The following is a 14,920-nucleotide window of genomic DNA, read 5'->3' on the forward strand; positions in this document are numbered from 1 at the left end:
GCTATCAGATTTTCCTTTTCTTCCATCCATCCATTAGTTTGCACTGAAATGATTTACAAGGCCAGTGTTTTTTCATTGCTGTTGAATAACTGTTATGTGTGTCCACGTTCCTTTCTCCTTGCCATCCAGAACTTTTAATATACCAGATCTTGGCCTGTGCTTTTTCAGGCACTGTCACGTGATTTTTCTCCTGATCTTCTGTCTGGATATAACCTGAAACCATGAGTTTATCAAGCGATTATCTTTTTATGGCATATCCAGTGGTTGCATCAGGTGCCTGGCTATCTAACTTGTTCACATGTCTCTCTTGATTTTTGTTTAAACAGAGAAAGCGCAGGGAGTCTGCTTCCAGTTCCTCATCTGTCAAAAAGGTGAAGAAGCCATAAATAATGCAAGATATCAGCTCCTAGATTGTGGGGACAGGATGGCTCCATTTGTCAAGTATTATGGCAATATTTCCTGCCGGAGAATTCTTTTAGTGACATTGCCTTTTCCTGCTCCAGAACAGGCTATGGCTGCCCCAGGTAAAGGATTGGGAGACGCTTGAAGAATGGCCTCATATTGGTTGTTGTGTAGTCTTTCCTGTGCCTAATTTTTGTAGACTTCCTTGTGCATATAGAAACCATTGTCTCTTGTTCCATTATCTAAATCAGAAGTAATTAGGTGCACATTGAGGAGGGCAGAGTGTCAACACCTGCACAGTGATAAGGAATTATTTTTCTCTCTCTTTCCTATATTTCTTCCTAAATTAGTATGGGCAGGAACTAAATGCTAAACAATCAGTCAACCAGACCGTCAGGATTGCAAGATTTTTGGAATTGATGTAGATTTCATGTTATGATGCTGCATTTAAGAAATCACTATAGAGGTGGGGCTATGTAGCCCATAATGGTGCAGAAGGCTGGGTTCTAGATCTTAAGATAAAACCAAACTGGGAGGGTCTTCAGGGAAAGCTGCATAAACAAATTGTTTTTAATATAGCAATTTTTGCAAAGAAAATTGCCCATTCTGTTTAGAATTACTGGTCTCTTTCATTTTGTCTAGTACCACTGGTGGGAGCATAATCTTCCATGAACTTTGACTACACCAAAGAACATTTAGCCCTGGTTGAGCATTATGTGATCCTGTGGGAATTCTATAAAATTAGTCTTTTCCCCAAAACTTCATCTGATTGAAGAAATATGGTTGAATAATTTGCATGTGTTACATACAAATTAGTCAATAGTTTTGGAGGATAGAATATTCTGTTTCAGATTGATGCATATATTTATTCATTGCAATAGGTTCTGTATTTAAAGAGGCATTTTCTGTTGTGCTGAGTGGATGACTTTGCTCAGATAGTGCCTGTGTGTTTGTATAAATTCTTGTACAACACCCCTCCATCTTGATTTATCATGGGGACCTTTTAGTCAGTCCAAAATCTTTAATCCAGCCTAGTGATGGAAATGTTACTTTCCTAATTTCTCTGCCTCTTAGATGGATGAGGTAAATTCTCAGATCTGTGACTCGCCAAAGTATTCTGTTCCACTGTGTTTGTGATAACACATGCCCATCCATTGTATACTGATTTCCTTGTGCTAATGTGTGGAGTTATTGAGGCTTTTAATGACACAGTGCTCTGTGTGTTTACTTGAACGTAGGTTCCACTAAATTCATTGCATATACAGTGGTGCCCCGCATAGTGATGATAATCCATTCCGAAAAAATCGTCACTGTGTGGATTCGTCGCTATGCGGGGCAAAAAAGCCCATAGGAACGCATTAAAACACGTTTAATATGTTCCTATGGGCAAAAAGCTCACCGTTCTGTGGAAATCCTCCATGCGGCTGCCATTTTCGCTGCCCGGTAAGCGAGGAAGGGGCGCGAAAACACAGCAGGCTGCCATTTTCTTTACCTGGTGGCCATTTTGGAACCGCCAATCAGCTGTTAAAAAAATTGCTATGCGAAAATCGGTAAGCGAAACGCTTACTGATCATCACAAAGCAATGTTTTACCATTAGAAACATTGCAATGCGATCGCTTTTGCGATCGCAAAAAACACATCACTATGCGGATTCGTCATTAAACGAATCGCTCATTATGCGGGGCACCACTGTACTTTAGAACTGCAGCCTCCTAGCATTGCTTTGTGCAGGGAAATGTCATCTTGTACCATCCAAAAGTGCCCTGTAGGAGGACAGTTGCCTTGCTTACTGGCAAGTGGTGGTGTCAGCTAACTTCATGATGGTTTTTAAACTATGCAAGATGATGGCTGGAACCAGCTTTAGCTACAACAGATTGCAATGATTGTGTAAAAATTGACATTCGGGTCAGCTTAACTAGGACTGCATATGCAGTGAGTGGCAGAAAAATAACAATATTTGCCACTGAATTCAGCATTTGAGACTTGTGGGTACCAATATTGAATAGAAAACATGTGAAAAATATTTTCTAAAATCTCCAAACTCAGAGGATGCTGAGTAAGTTTTTAAGTTTTGGCACACGAGGTTTCAGTGATTTTCTTGGCTGCTTAGCCCTCGATTTTTCTCGCACAAAAAATGCAACTGAGCAAATACATGGGTATTTATGTAATATATACAGACTACAGAATTCCAATTTCTTGGTGTGATGTTGATGTTTTTAGTATGCAACACAGAGCTGTAGGTCTATTACTCGCCTTCAATAGCAACAGATTGTTTCTGTCTGAGATTTCTGTTTTGCCTTTGATAGTGTATAGCAAATATGGAAGACAGGAGTGCAGGAGCTCCCCAGCCCTCACCAGTAAGAAGCTTTAAATATTTAGTGTGACTATGAGTTGGTCCTATAGCCAGTGTGGTCTGGAATTTCGCCAGCACACTGACTTTTTACCCATAGATTACACTTGCTCCAATCTAACGGAAAGCTCTCATCTTCCATCAACTACATGTCGGGAAAGGGCTATGACACTCCTGGCCTGCAGCTGTCAGGCCTAACTCATGCTCTACCCTCCACTTCCCCTCTCAAGTGCAACTGGGAATCGATAGTGCATGACAACGCCCTTTGATTTACATTCTAGCTGGCAGAAAGAAAGGTCAAAGGCCAAGTTCTTCGTTTTCATAGAAAACTAATTAGACGACTCCATCGACACTGAATCAATAAAACTGATCAGGTGATTACACAGAGGGAGCCATTAAAATTCCTGTGACCTTTGATCCCAAGTCCCTAACCTGAGGTAGGAGAGACTTAGTTATATTTTCTAATGTATTGGATGGCAAACCCCATAAAGTGAGTGGGTGACTGGTGTTGGTGGTTTTGAACACAGTCTTTCCTGGCACTGCTGCCTAGCTATAGCTGTTCGTTCCTGTCATTCTTACTAGGTGAACATGGATAATGTGGAAAAAAAAGTCTTGCCATAAATGAACCAGAGAGGGGTGGCTCAAAGGAAGCAGACTAAAATAGTCTGTCCTGCTGCATTTGTCAGGAAGAATAAAAAGCACCACTTAAATGGGCAATGACTTATTTTTGGCTTTTTCTTAAGTTACGCAGTCACTCATTATGTACTCTAAGCAGCTTGTGCAGCCTTCTATCTCCCATTTGTCATTGTCCGATAAATCATATGACGTCCTCACATTTGTGCAAAAGCTATCCTAGGTCATACAGCACTAAACAAACATCTGGTAATTATTCATTGGCCTTCAGTGTTCAGATTTGTTTTTCTACTTCATAGTGTCAGGCTTAGCACTCCTGTTTTCCTAGTGAATAGAGAAAAGAGGATGCACCATTCTGCATGTAAATGCAGTGTGAATTGGTGTGTACACATGTGTTGCACTGTATAAATAAATTCCACTTCTGTTTACAGATTCTGCCTGCACTAGCCGAGGGTGTACAAGCCTGACAGGCTCGCCCGGGCTCCTCTGGTTTGTACATCCTATGTATTCTATGCTTGAATTGTCCCTGGCTGATTCAAGCATTCTATGACTGAACAGTCCCAAGTTGTGGCCTTTCGAAAGTGGAGGAGAAAGCTGCTCAGTTCTGAGCATCTGAGGAATTTTGGAAAAAGAGGGAGCCAGTGCACTCCGTAAGAGATTTCTCACATCACCCCTGCCCCAAACCTCATCACAAGAAAGAGTCAGGTTCCTTTCCCCCAAACTTTATTCATGTGGCACATTTACAGCAAGAATGGGAGTAACGAGCTGATGAAGAGGTCAGGTTGGGTTCAGCTGGAACATCCACACACCATGCATTATTATTTACCAGAAGGCCCAGTGCCTGTATCAACTCACAGCCTGACTGCTGCATAGGCAGAGCCCTCTGGGCGTGATGCCCAGGTCAGTGGCAGCTAGAGCCTACCCACCTGGGGATTCATTCAGCAAAGGCTAAAGGGAGGGTAGAAGGGTTCAGGAAACCATTGAGAGGGGGAGGAAAGGTCATTATTTGATCTCTTTCCTCCTGTACTGGTCAAAGGTAATGCAAATCAGATGGGAAGAACAGGCCATACCTATCATGCAACAAACCAGTGGTCACTTTTAGTAAAGGGGAAGAGATAGTTGTGTTACGGTTCCCCATGAGTATTGAAGTTGGAAACACATCCCGCCAGGCCACTAGTAATGGGCATGTCCACTGCCAGCAATGGATCACATGATATGAGGGCTACCATGCACAAACAGAACATGGATGCATGTCTGAGGAGACATGAGCCAGGGTGCCAGAGATGCTGTACATGGTGATGAGCATCAACCAGGATGCTCCAGCCTACAATACTCCCTGCTGAACGAAGCCCCAGGGAGACAGGGGGCTTTTGGTGGGTGGGGAATACAGGCACTTTACCTTGAACAGAAAGAGCCAAGCTTCCTTAGTCACATCTGGGGGAATTAGAGTTAGTGTTTCTTTAAAACAGATGAGATGGGCACAGGAAAAGAGGCTGTTGAAGAAAGGGGGGTTGTCTGGATGCTGCCCAGTCAATATTTAGCTGACACGCAGGAGACACAGTAACATATTCACACAGGAAAAAGGGGAGAAAGGCTTGACTGCAGCTGTTGAAATACTGTACTCAAAATAATAAGGGCAAGTGCCCTGAACATAGCGCCATGGTCTTACTACAGGCGCAAATTTGAGCAGAGAAAGAAAGAGAGAGAGGGAAAGACGCCAATGAAAATCAGAAGCCAACAAAAGGGAAAACAATCTACGTCTCTAACCATGTGGAGCAAGCGCCCTAGGGGGCTGCAGGCTGGGCAGGCAGCTGGCCCCAGAGAGGGAGTCACGTCAGGCCTACACAGAGATTCCAGTTCCATATATACAGCCTCTACTGGCAGAACAGCAAAACTGACGGAGATGTGGGGTTCCTTGTTCCTCTGTCCTCTTTCTGTCATTTGAAAGCTCCAGCCCATCACGCCCACATAGCAGGAGCCGGCCGCATGCAGCCCTGTCCGGCCGGCCCCGGAGATCAAAAGGGCTTGGAGGTCTGCTTGAAGATGAACCCTCTGTGAGCCAGTGTCTTCATGATGTTGGCAATGTTCTTGCAGTCATCTGTTGGCCAGAGAAAGCATAAAACCAGCCACTTTAAAGTTTCAGGTAAGAAAATATTAGACAACAAGAACCCTGAGTACACACACCATATCCATACCAAAATTCAGACAAATTGTATTACACTGACATTTGAGCATATGTGCACAAACAACTTTATGATATGGTCACTCCTTTGCAATACAACAGGCTGGAAATCAGTTTTCATTTCAAACTTTTGACAACGGATGCAACAAGATCTTCATGTTGGTTATGCTGCATTCTGCTTTTTCCAATAAACAGGTTCTAATCTGAATATACCAATTCTTCATTTCACCATTGAGTAGCATAAGAATAATGGGAGCAGGATTGTTTGATTAATGCCGCAGACACTTTTTTTGATGTCCTCAAGGAGCCATGAGCCACATGGAGCTGCTGTCTACTCTAGTTGTCCACCCATGCACTCTCCCAGCTGAGTACTACAAGGAGCCTACTTTTTCTGTACTGACAAACACAAAACAGAATGGTTATTTTTCTGCCTAATCACCAGAGTTAAGCAACCAATCTCTAACACAAAGCTTTCCATCGCTGCTTCTAACTGTTTGATTTATAACTGACAGTTTTGTGGACAAATTAATGTGGCTCTACCTCAGTTCCACTTCAGAATGTGGTACAGAACCAATATAAAGTAGAGGTTTGAGAGCAAGTATTGGTGTTATCCACAGGGAACCCATCCCCCTCACCAGAAAATCTGGGCTAGAAAAAAACATCGGGATTCTTATGGATGCAGGCCGTCCTACTACACATCAGCCTTCATGTCTCAGAGCCACTTTTTATCACATTGGCTGATTTGCTAGTTGCTACAATCCATGTTTTTGATCACTACCTTTCAGTAATGCGTTTTATGTGGGGCTGCCCCTGAAACTAGTTCAAACATTTCAACTGGCTCAGAATGTGACTGTTAAGTGTTCTGACTAGAGTTCTATCACACTATTGCTACACTGGCTTCCTCCTTTGCTTTTATGCACAATTCAAAGTGCTGGTGATCACCCGTAATGACGTGGGCATCTTTTATATGAAGGGATATCTTGTGTCCCAGTTTATCTAATAATCTGAGATCTGTAGAGGAAGGACTTCACTGTTTACTATCACTGGAGGTAATACATCTACAGAAAACTATTTTTCAACATTGGAATGTCTGCCTGGGGAAGATAATTTGTCATGGGCCTTATAGTGTGTGTGTGTGTGTGTGTGTGTGTGTGTGTGTGTGTGAGAGAGAGAGAGAGAGAGAAAGACTTTAATTTTAATTTAATTTTAAATATTTTTGTTTGCTGGCTTTTATTTCTCTAATTTTATTGGTATATTGTATTGCTTCTGATACTGAAAGAATGGCATAGAAAGTTTTAAAATTAATAAATTAAAGACTGGGGGAGCGCTACTACCTTTGAAGACCTATTTCTGGCCAGTCTTTCAAAGCTTAATTAAAAACTGATGTCATGAAGGACTGACAGTTTTCACTGCTGGCTCCTCCTAATGGCTGCCATCCGTTAGACAGATGGAGATGTTACAACAGACCTGAAATAACTGTGTATAATAAGATGCACATTGCAGTACTTGACCACCACCAAAGAGGGGATGAGGGCCCAGCTTGGAAATTGTTGCTAGACAGAACTCTGAAATGGGCATAGGAGTTGCTCGATTGCAGCACCTACATAATCCTGATGTCCTGCACATGCAGCCCAGGCCCTCCCTCCCTCCCTCGGCCAGCAACATCTACGTGACAGCTATTGTGCACTGAAGAGTGCTGGACAGAATAGAACCCCTGTGTTGTAACCGAAGTGAAATAAACTCCAAAAGGACATTTCATATGAAAATGTCTTCCTGTCTCAGAATTATTTATGTTGCAAAACTGTCCCAAATTTACTACTTCTTTCCTTTATAATATGTAGCGCTGTGTTTCTGCTTTTATCATTCTGTTCCCTGACCCAATGTGCTTCAGTTTGAGGCTTATCTGTGAGGTATGATTAGTATTTGAATCTTTAGGAGATTCTCTAATAGTTAATTAAAGATACTGCAGCATGGAGGACAGATCTCAATATGGGGACTAGATTACATTTCCTTCAAAAGTTCTGTGATCTTTTTCATTAGGTCTGTAGCTAAGGCAGGAACTGGACATGAGCCTTATTTTGCCTCTGGGTCTGTACCTGCCATACCACGTAGGCTATATTCTTGACCCAAGAAAAAACATTTATACATTTTTTCTTCATTTTGTTGTTGTTATGAGCCGTAAAGTCACCTCCAACTTATGGCGACTCTATAAATAAGTGATCTCCAAAACATCCTGTCCTCAATAGCCTTGCTCAGCATGTTTTTAAATAACATATTTTTCTTATTGGGAACATGGTTGTAATAACCATCCAAAAACTCTAGCACCACATCTTGAGATTAATGGGAATGAGGTTGACATTTCTTTTACTTCCCCACTCTATGCCTTTGCTTTCTGGATGGGAAAGTATCTCAGCTGCTCAGAATGGCAGGGGAAACCTTACTGGTACAACTTCTGATTAGAAATACCCCTGATATTCATAATGTGGATTTGCATCTCTTGATGTTGAATGCGCTTTTAATACCATAATTTTTTGCTGTTTTTCACATGGAAGCCATCTAGGCCTACCACTTACAAGGCTGCATACAAAACATTCTAGCTTCTGTTCAAGTGAGACAACCTCACAACAGGAACAGCACACAGGACAGTAGTGATCTAAAATAATTGTCAGCTAAAATAAAGGCATGCACACAGCAGACACTAAAGAGTGTATATGCTCCACAGTACCACTAATTTGGAGTGTGTTTGTGGGGAAAGAGAGAGAGAGAGAGAGAGAGAGCAAAAAACAACAGCATCAGAGTGATTCCAATGGGAAGATAACAAGTAATGGCCTCACGCTGGCCCCATCTGCAAGAACTGCTCTGCCAAAATGTGTTCAGGAAAACTGAGCCTTTTAAAAAAAAGAAATGTACTTAAATCATGAATTATTCTAATTTACACAAATTACAAATGATGCCTTAATTGTAGTTTCTCAGGTTTGGCAAAACAGCTGGGAACAACAGAGATGTACTTTTTGACCCCGCCCCAAGTTTCAAATATAGTAAAATGCCTGACAGCTCCATCCATCTCTCTCTCTCCTCTCTGAGATGTTAGCAGAAAGTGCAGTCCTTACAAAACCCAACCACGAGGACTACAAATCAACTTCTAGAATGGGAGTTTAGATTTTCTTGATTACAGGACACTTGCACAAGCAACTAAGACTTGATTATTTGGAACGCATGAAATACTTTTTATGATGATGTCAATTAAACATCCCAGTAGCTCCAGTATAAATTCTTGCTGCTTTCCACAAATCTGGTAGAATGTTTGTACTTGGGACAAAAATAAGGGTGGTGGGGCGAGTAGACAGCTCACAGGGGAATGGAATATGCTCTAAGAGGGAAGCAGGGCCAAGCTGGCTCATGTTATTTACCTGGGACTAAACACAAGCAGAGTTGCTAAAATAGAAGCAAGGCTTAAATTGATTCCTGGTGTCTATATTTCATGTTGAAAATTGGCTTGTAAATCCATGTTTTGATCTATGGTGGCCGTCTCCTTAAGAAAAAGCAAGAGTAAATGTGTAATTTCTCCCTTGACAGCACACGGTGGCGAGGCGATCCTTCTTCCCGCTCCCCTCCGACTCGGGACAGCTCCGCTGCCTCCCATCAGCACTCTTTCTTCCTCGCCCCACGCCTTGATGTCTCCATTTCATTAGTGTGCGCCCATTCATCACGCTGTTACCGTAAGGGTGACTTTGCCCACTTGCATGTGGCAGGCAGGCCCTGGATGACATGGGGTGGCGCTGCCACTCTGGCGGGGGAGGAAAGCAGAACACACACCCCTGCAAGTAAATGGATGTTGTGGAAGAGGGACAGCTGCATCATTACTGATGTGTAAATGATAAAGCAGCGCCTCCACATCCATCTCTTAACTGTAAATCCAGGGAGTGCTTTATAATCAAGCGGCAGCGATAATAATGTGAAATTAGGTCTCTCTATCAAAGGGGGGAGGCCTTTTAATCACGGCTTAAAGGGTGCAAGCACTGTTTATCATAATTGAACTGTATCCGGGCTAATTGTGGCCATATTTCACTGTCTAGGAGACAGGCACACAGAGTGAGGAATGAACGCCAGAGGCCAAATGGTGCAGGAAGCTGCCACCCAACTGCTTTTGGCCCCAAAGTGCAAATGTTTAAGGATTTAGGGAAGGTGTCAACAGATGCACAGAACACCCACTTGAACTTTCTTTGTGATTAACCAACTGAGTGCTGGTAACACAAGTGTAGGAGAGGAGAAAGGCGAATGGCACCTTTGACCTGAGGAATTTGTTTTGTGGTTCGACTTGCAACTGAGTTAATGGATATGGGTTATCCTAACAAAATGAATAATTTTATATAGAAAGCAATGAAAAATTAAGTATCTGTGACACAGTTGTTCAAATCTGTAAATATTAAGTTGCAGAACCTCTATATTGGGACTGGTGCAAGAAGAAGTACTAGAAGGATTATATGAGTAAAATGTAGCATGACACATTGAGCTTATGGGGTGGGTGGGTGGAAAGTAGAAGGGTTATGATATCCCACTGCAGAAAAACTATAAAGGTAGAAGGAGATATGCAGCATGAAGGTAAGTACAGTAGTTGGGAATGTTACAGTCAGGGGAGGAATTATGTGCCAGGGAAAGTCCGTTTCTCTTAGGTTCTTTATTTGAACTGTTATATTTCCTCTGGCTAAAAGTTGAAGCACGTCCTTCAACTTGGGTTGTGGTACAAAAATCTCATCCATCATTCTCAGGCCTCACATATCAACCACACATGCAGCCAAATACAGTATATTCTTAACAAAAAGCTGGATCAAGTACAAAGTTCTTCAGAGGTATAAACAACAAAGGGGATCAGACCATTGGCTGCTACTATCAGCCCTGATTGACCATAGCTTTCCAGGGTTTCAGCAGGGTATTTTTTCCACTCCTACTTAGAGATGCCAGGGATTGGGACTGCCCCTCCTCTAGGCCATAGGAAGGTTTGACTTCCATAGGGAGGGAGAATTCTTGAAATAATCCAGCCAAAAAGGAGCCATGTGCTTTGCTATAAGGCAGAGAGAGATTTTGGGGGGGGGGGCAGCTTTTTATCTGCCAAGATTAAGAAGGATAGTGAAATCTACACTGGGGTGAAACATGAAACCTGTCACACTGAACTCTAGAATGTTGTAGTCTCCATTTTTGGAACTTGCTTTAGATAGTAGAACCTGGCTGATACATTTGACCATGTTGCTGGGTACTTTCCTTTTTCTTCTTCTGCTCAAGATCTGTAACATCCAGTCTGATGAACAGACTTGCAAGACTCAAAAGTTAGCACCTGTTTGTGAGATATAGTGGTCTAGTAAAGATACTGCCCACCCTTGTTTTCAGATTCAAATATCTAGACTACATGGAGCAATGTAATGTCTCAGGCACCATTTAATGCAACCCAGCTTAACTACATGTTCATTTAAAAGATTTGCTGAGAACAAGGGATACAGAGAGGTCTGGGAAGGAGGGCATCTCACATGCCCCTGTCTAATTTTATCCCTACATTCAAAAAGTTATGCAACTTGGTGCCTTATAGTCCTGGTTTGGGACTATAATGTCCACAATCTCTCATCATTGGTCACCTTGGCTGAGGCTGATGGGAATTGTAGCCCTAAACATTTATAGGGGACCAGGTTGCTTGCCCTGCCCTGCCAAAATCAAACAGGGGGTTCTCTACCACAGGAAAGCCATCCTACTACACCTCTACGAGCAAAAAGAAGGTTTTCACAGTTAAGCCAAACTCTTTCCCCACGCCCTAGTCATCTGCTGGCAGGGATGTAAAAGAATAGTTCCATTGCAGGCAGGGCATCCCCTTCTATCTCAAAACCCAATCTTTTAGAATATTTTACAATACCATGCTTTCAAAACCTGCAGATGACCAAATGTCAGTCTTGTAGAATCTTCAAGAATGTATGGCTTTGACTGAAGTGGCTACTCTAGAAAGCTTCTCAAAAGCTTCCTGAAGGTTATCATTTCCCTCAGGCATGTGCTGTGATACTTTGGAGCTCTTCACTGGCTGGAGATCTGTGAGAGAGCATCTTTGAACCACCTATATGTATTAAAGACCTTCTCACAACAAAAGGAATCCATAAAGGAAAATCCTCATACATTCCAGGTGCAGTTTCAGTCTTCTGCATATCTACCATGTATCATTCCTTTCCTCTCATGGGAAAAATCAGAAAACAGAATAACCCAAAAGCAATATAGAAGTAGTGTTCACTTTAGGTTATAAAACCAAGGTGGGACAACATCCCATTCCATATTCTTGGGTATAAGAGCACACACGCTTCTTACAGGCAATTCTTACTACCACAAGGAAATAGTCTGATACAAGCTCTTTCAGCAATACTTTCAGAAGAGTTTCTAAAATTTAGGATAGCTGTCCAAAACAGACATTTTGACTTTCACTGCAGGAGTGCTGAATTTTTAAAGAATATCTGAAATAATAAATGAAAACTTCATCCTTTCATGGCATGAGGCTCTTAAGTAGAGTTGTAAACTATTAGATTAAGCTCATCTAGAGGCTAGAAACAGCACATCCACGAATTAACTAAAACCTTCTAGTTGCTCAGGATCTGAAGGTCTTGTCACAGTACAGATATCTAAATAGCTGTGATGACATCATGGCACCATTATTATCACTTCTGCTCAACTGTTCATTATCTTCATTAGTACATTGATGAATAAAAGATGGAAAAGCAGATTATCTTATATTCCTTTCTGGGTGGGAGTTACTGAAATGTTCTTATGAGCAAAAGAGACGTTTCTAAAAAGTGGGGATGGGACCTCTGAGAGGTTCATCCTTGAGTCTATGAAGGAGGATTGCTTACAGGCAATGCATATGCAGTGTACAACAGACTCTGGAACTGACTGTACTTTTGATGTAGGCAAAATTGTGGAACCACTGATGACTCATCTCAAATTAAATCCTGCAGAATTTGATCCATCTTTTCTATCCTTCTCACCTGAGGAGGAAAGGTTTGGAAGTCTGCTCACCAAAAGACTCAAGAGAGCACTTGGGAGAAGGATACTTAGAGGGGATCTAGTTCTTTTGTTCCTGGGTTTGGGCACCAGCTGTAGGCTGGGTATCTAGCTTAAATGAGAACAAGAGTCAGAATAGATTCCCAGTTCAAAGGAAAAGCTACATCTCTGGCCTGATTTCTAAACCTACCATAGGATTAGCTTTTGTGCCTCTTGGAACTTCGAACTGTGCTATTGGACATCTCCTTTTAGCTTAGGGAGCTTCAGAATACACTTTGATTCTTGAGAGTTTCTTCTTTAATAAACCTGGGGTGAAGATCCCTCTCATAGGGTGACTCAATGGTCACTCTAGGCTGGGATAAATTAAGATTGGAGGCACTTCCATTAATGAGGTAAAGTGAGAAGGACTGCACCTGGGAAGATACCTCATTGCCCACATCAGTTTCTGCTCCAGCATTCTACCCCGTCTTTAAGTAAAGAAGCCCTGCGTTCCATGATTCACATGAATTTATTCTAACTGACATAACTTTAGCATAGCAAGTCATAGTTAAACTAGGACCATTTACATCAATGGAGTTTACAGAGGAGTTGACCCACTTAATCCCCATTTGATTCAACAGGCCAACTCTAGTTGTAATTTACTACACTAGGCAACAAGATCTTGGCCAATATCTCCTCTAACTTGTTCATCCAACGTGTTTTGACAGGACCTTTGCAGGTTCTGTAGTTAGCCCTAATGTGACCTGCACCTGTTTATCTGCTCACCTCTTTAGTGGTTACATACAATACATGAATATTTTTTCAAACTACTCATGAAAACATCATTGGGGGCTTGCTTATGAAATCTTCTCTATTTTGCTGAGTTACCTTTGGACTACTTTCAGTTTGACCTTCCCTTTGAATAGGTCCACAGTGAGTAGGGAAACCAGGAGCTTTTTCTTCCCTAGTTGTAACTAATGGAGTCTACCTAATACACTGAAAAAGATACAGCATAGTGGCTAGAGTGTGAGGAAGCTGCTCTATCTCAGATTTGTTGTTAATGCACAAGGAGCAGAGGTAAGGAATTTGCTGTTTTCCAGACGCTGAGGGACTCCAGCTCTTATCAGCTGGAGTTAAAAAAGGACCCAAACAAGATTTAGAGGGCCACAGTTTCCAAATCCCTGCCTTTGAGATGCTTCTTTCAGGGTCAAACTCTTCTCTGTAACAAAATAAGAATAATTCTAGTCTACTTCACAAGGCTGTTGTAACTAGGATTATTCAAATGTACACAATGTGTTCTGAACATATGACTTACATTATATAGATCATAATTATTATAATTTGTTGTTGTTGTTTAGTCATTAAGTTGTGTCCGACTCTTCGTGACCCCATGGACCAGAACACACCAGGCCCTCCTGTCTTCCACTGCCTCTAGGAGTTTGGTCAAAGTCATATTGGTAGCTTCGATGACACTGTCCAGCCATCTCATCCGCTGTCATCCCCTTCTCCTCTTGCCTTCACATTTTCCCAACATCAGGGTCTTTTCCAGAGAGTCTTCTCTTCTCATGAGATGGCCAAAGTACTGGAGCCTCAGTTTCAGGATCTATCCTTCCAATGAGCACTCAGAATGGATAGGTTTGTTCTCCTTGCAGTCCAGGGGACTCTCAAGAGTCTCCTCCAGCACCACAATCCAAAAGAATCAATTCTTTGGCAGTCAACCTTCTTTATGGTCCAGCTCTCACTTCCATACAGTGGAAAAACCATAGCTTTGACTATGCAGACCTTAGTTGGCAAGGTGATGTCTCTGCTTTGGAAGATGCTGTCTAGGTTTGTCATTGCTTTCCTCCCAAGAAGCAGGCGTCTTTTAATTTCATGGCTGCTGTCACCATCTGCAGTGATCATGGAGCCCAAGAAATAAAATCTGTCACTGCCTCCATATCTTCTCCTTCTATTTGCCAGGAGTTTTTTTATGTTGAGCTTCAGACCATTTTTGTGTTCTCTTCTTTCACCCTCATTAAGAGGTTCTTTAATTCCTCCTCACTTTCTGCCATCAGAGTGGTATCATCTGTATATCTGAGGTTGTTGATATTTCTTCTGGCGATCTTAATTACGGCTTGGCATTCATCCAGTCCTGCCTTTCGCATGATGTACTCTGCATATAAGTTAAATAAGCAGGGAGCCAATATACAGCCTTGTCGTACTCCTTTCCCAATTTTGAACCAATCAGTTGTTCCATATCCAGTTCTAACTGTTGCTATTTAGATTTCTCAGGAGATAGATTAGGTGGCCAGGCACTCCTATTTCTTTAAGAACTTGCCATAGTTTGCTGTGGTCCACACAGTCAAAG

General features: G+C 42.1%; 2 protein-coding genes across 12 annotated transcripts in view; one reads left to right on the forward strand and one right to left on the reverse strand.

Moving 5' to 3' along the window:
* Positions 1-14,920, forward strand: part of DMAP1 (DNA methyltransferase 1 associated protein 1) — a 114,386-nt gene that overhangs the window by 48,861 nt on the left and 50,605 nt on the right. For 3 of the 5 annotated variants that reach the window (XM_020783258.3, XM_020783260.3, XM_078392816.1), the window contains one exon: positions 327-3,470. In XM_020783258.3, the coding sequence (XP_020638917.1) occupies positions 327-386 (60 nt within the window). In that variant the 3' untranslated portion in view covers positions 387-3,470. Of the gene's footprint in view, positions 1-326; positions 3,471-14,920 lie in introns of those variants that run through there. The other 2 variants (XR_012086368.2, XR_012086367.2) reach the window with 2 other exon arrangements.
* The window catches only part of ERI3 (ERI1 exoribonuclease family member 3), a 294,532-nt gene continuing 283,704 nt past the window's right edge, over positions 4,093-14,920 (reverse strand). For all 7 annotated transcript variants that reach the window (XM_020783263.3, XM_020783265.3, XM_072997527.2 and 4 more), the window contains one exon: positions 4,093-5,484. In XM_020783263.3, coding sequence (XP_020638922.3) covers positions 5,402-5,484 — 83 coding nt within the window. In that variant the 3' untranslated portion in view covers positions 4,093-5,401. The remainder of the gene's footprint in view (positions 5,485-14,920) is intronic.

This window comes from Pogona vitticeps, chromosome 4 (assembly GCF_051106095.1).
Source record: "Pogona vitticeps strain Pit_001003342236 chromosome 4, PviZW2.1, whole genome shotgun sequence".
NCBI lineage: Eukaryota > Metazoa > Chordata > Lepidosauria > Squamata > Agamidae > Pogona > Pogona vitticeps.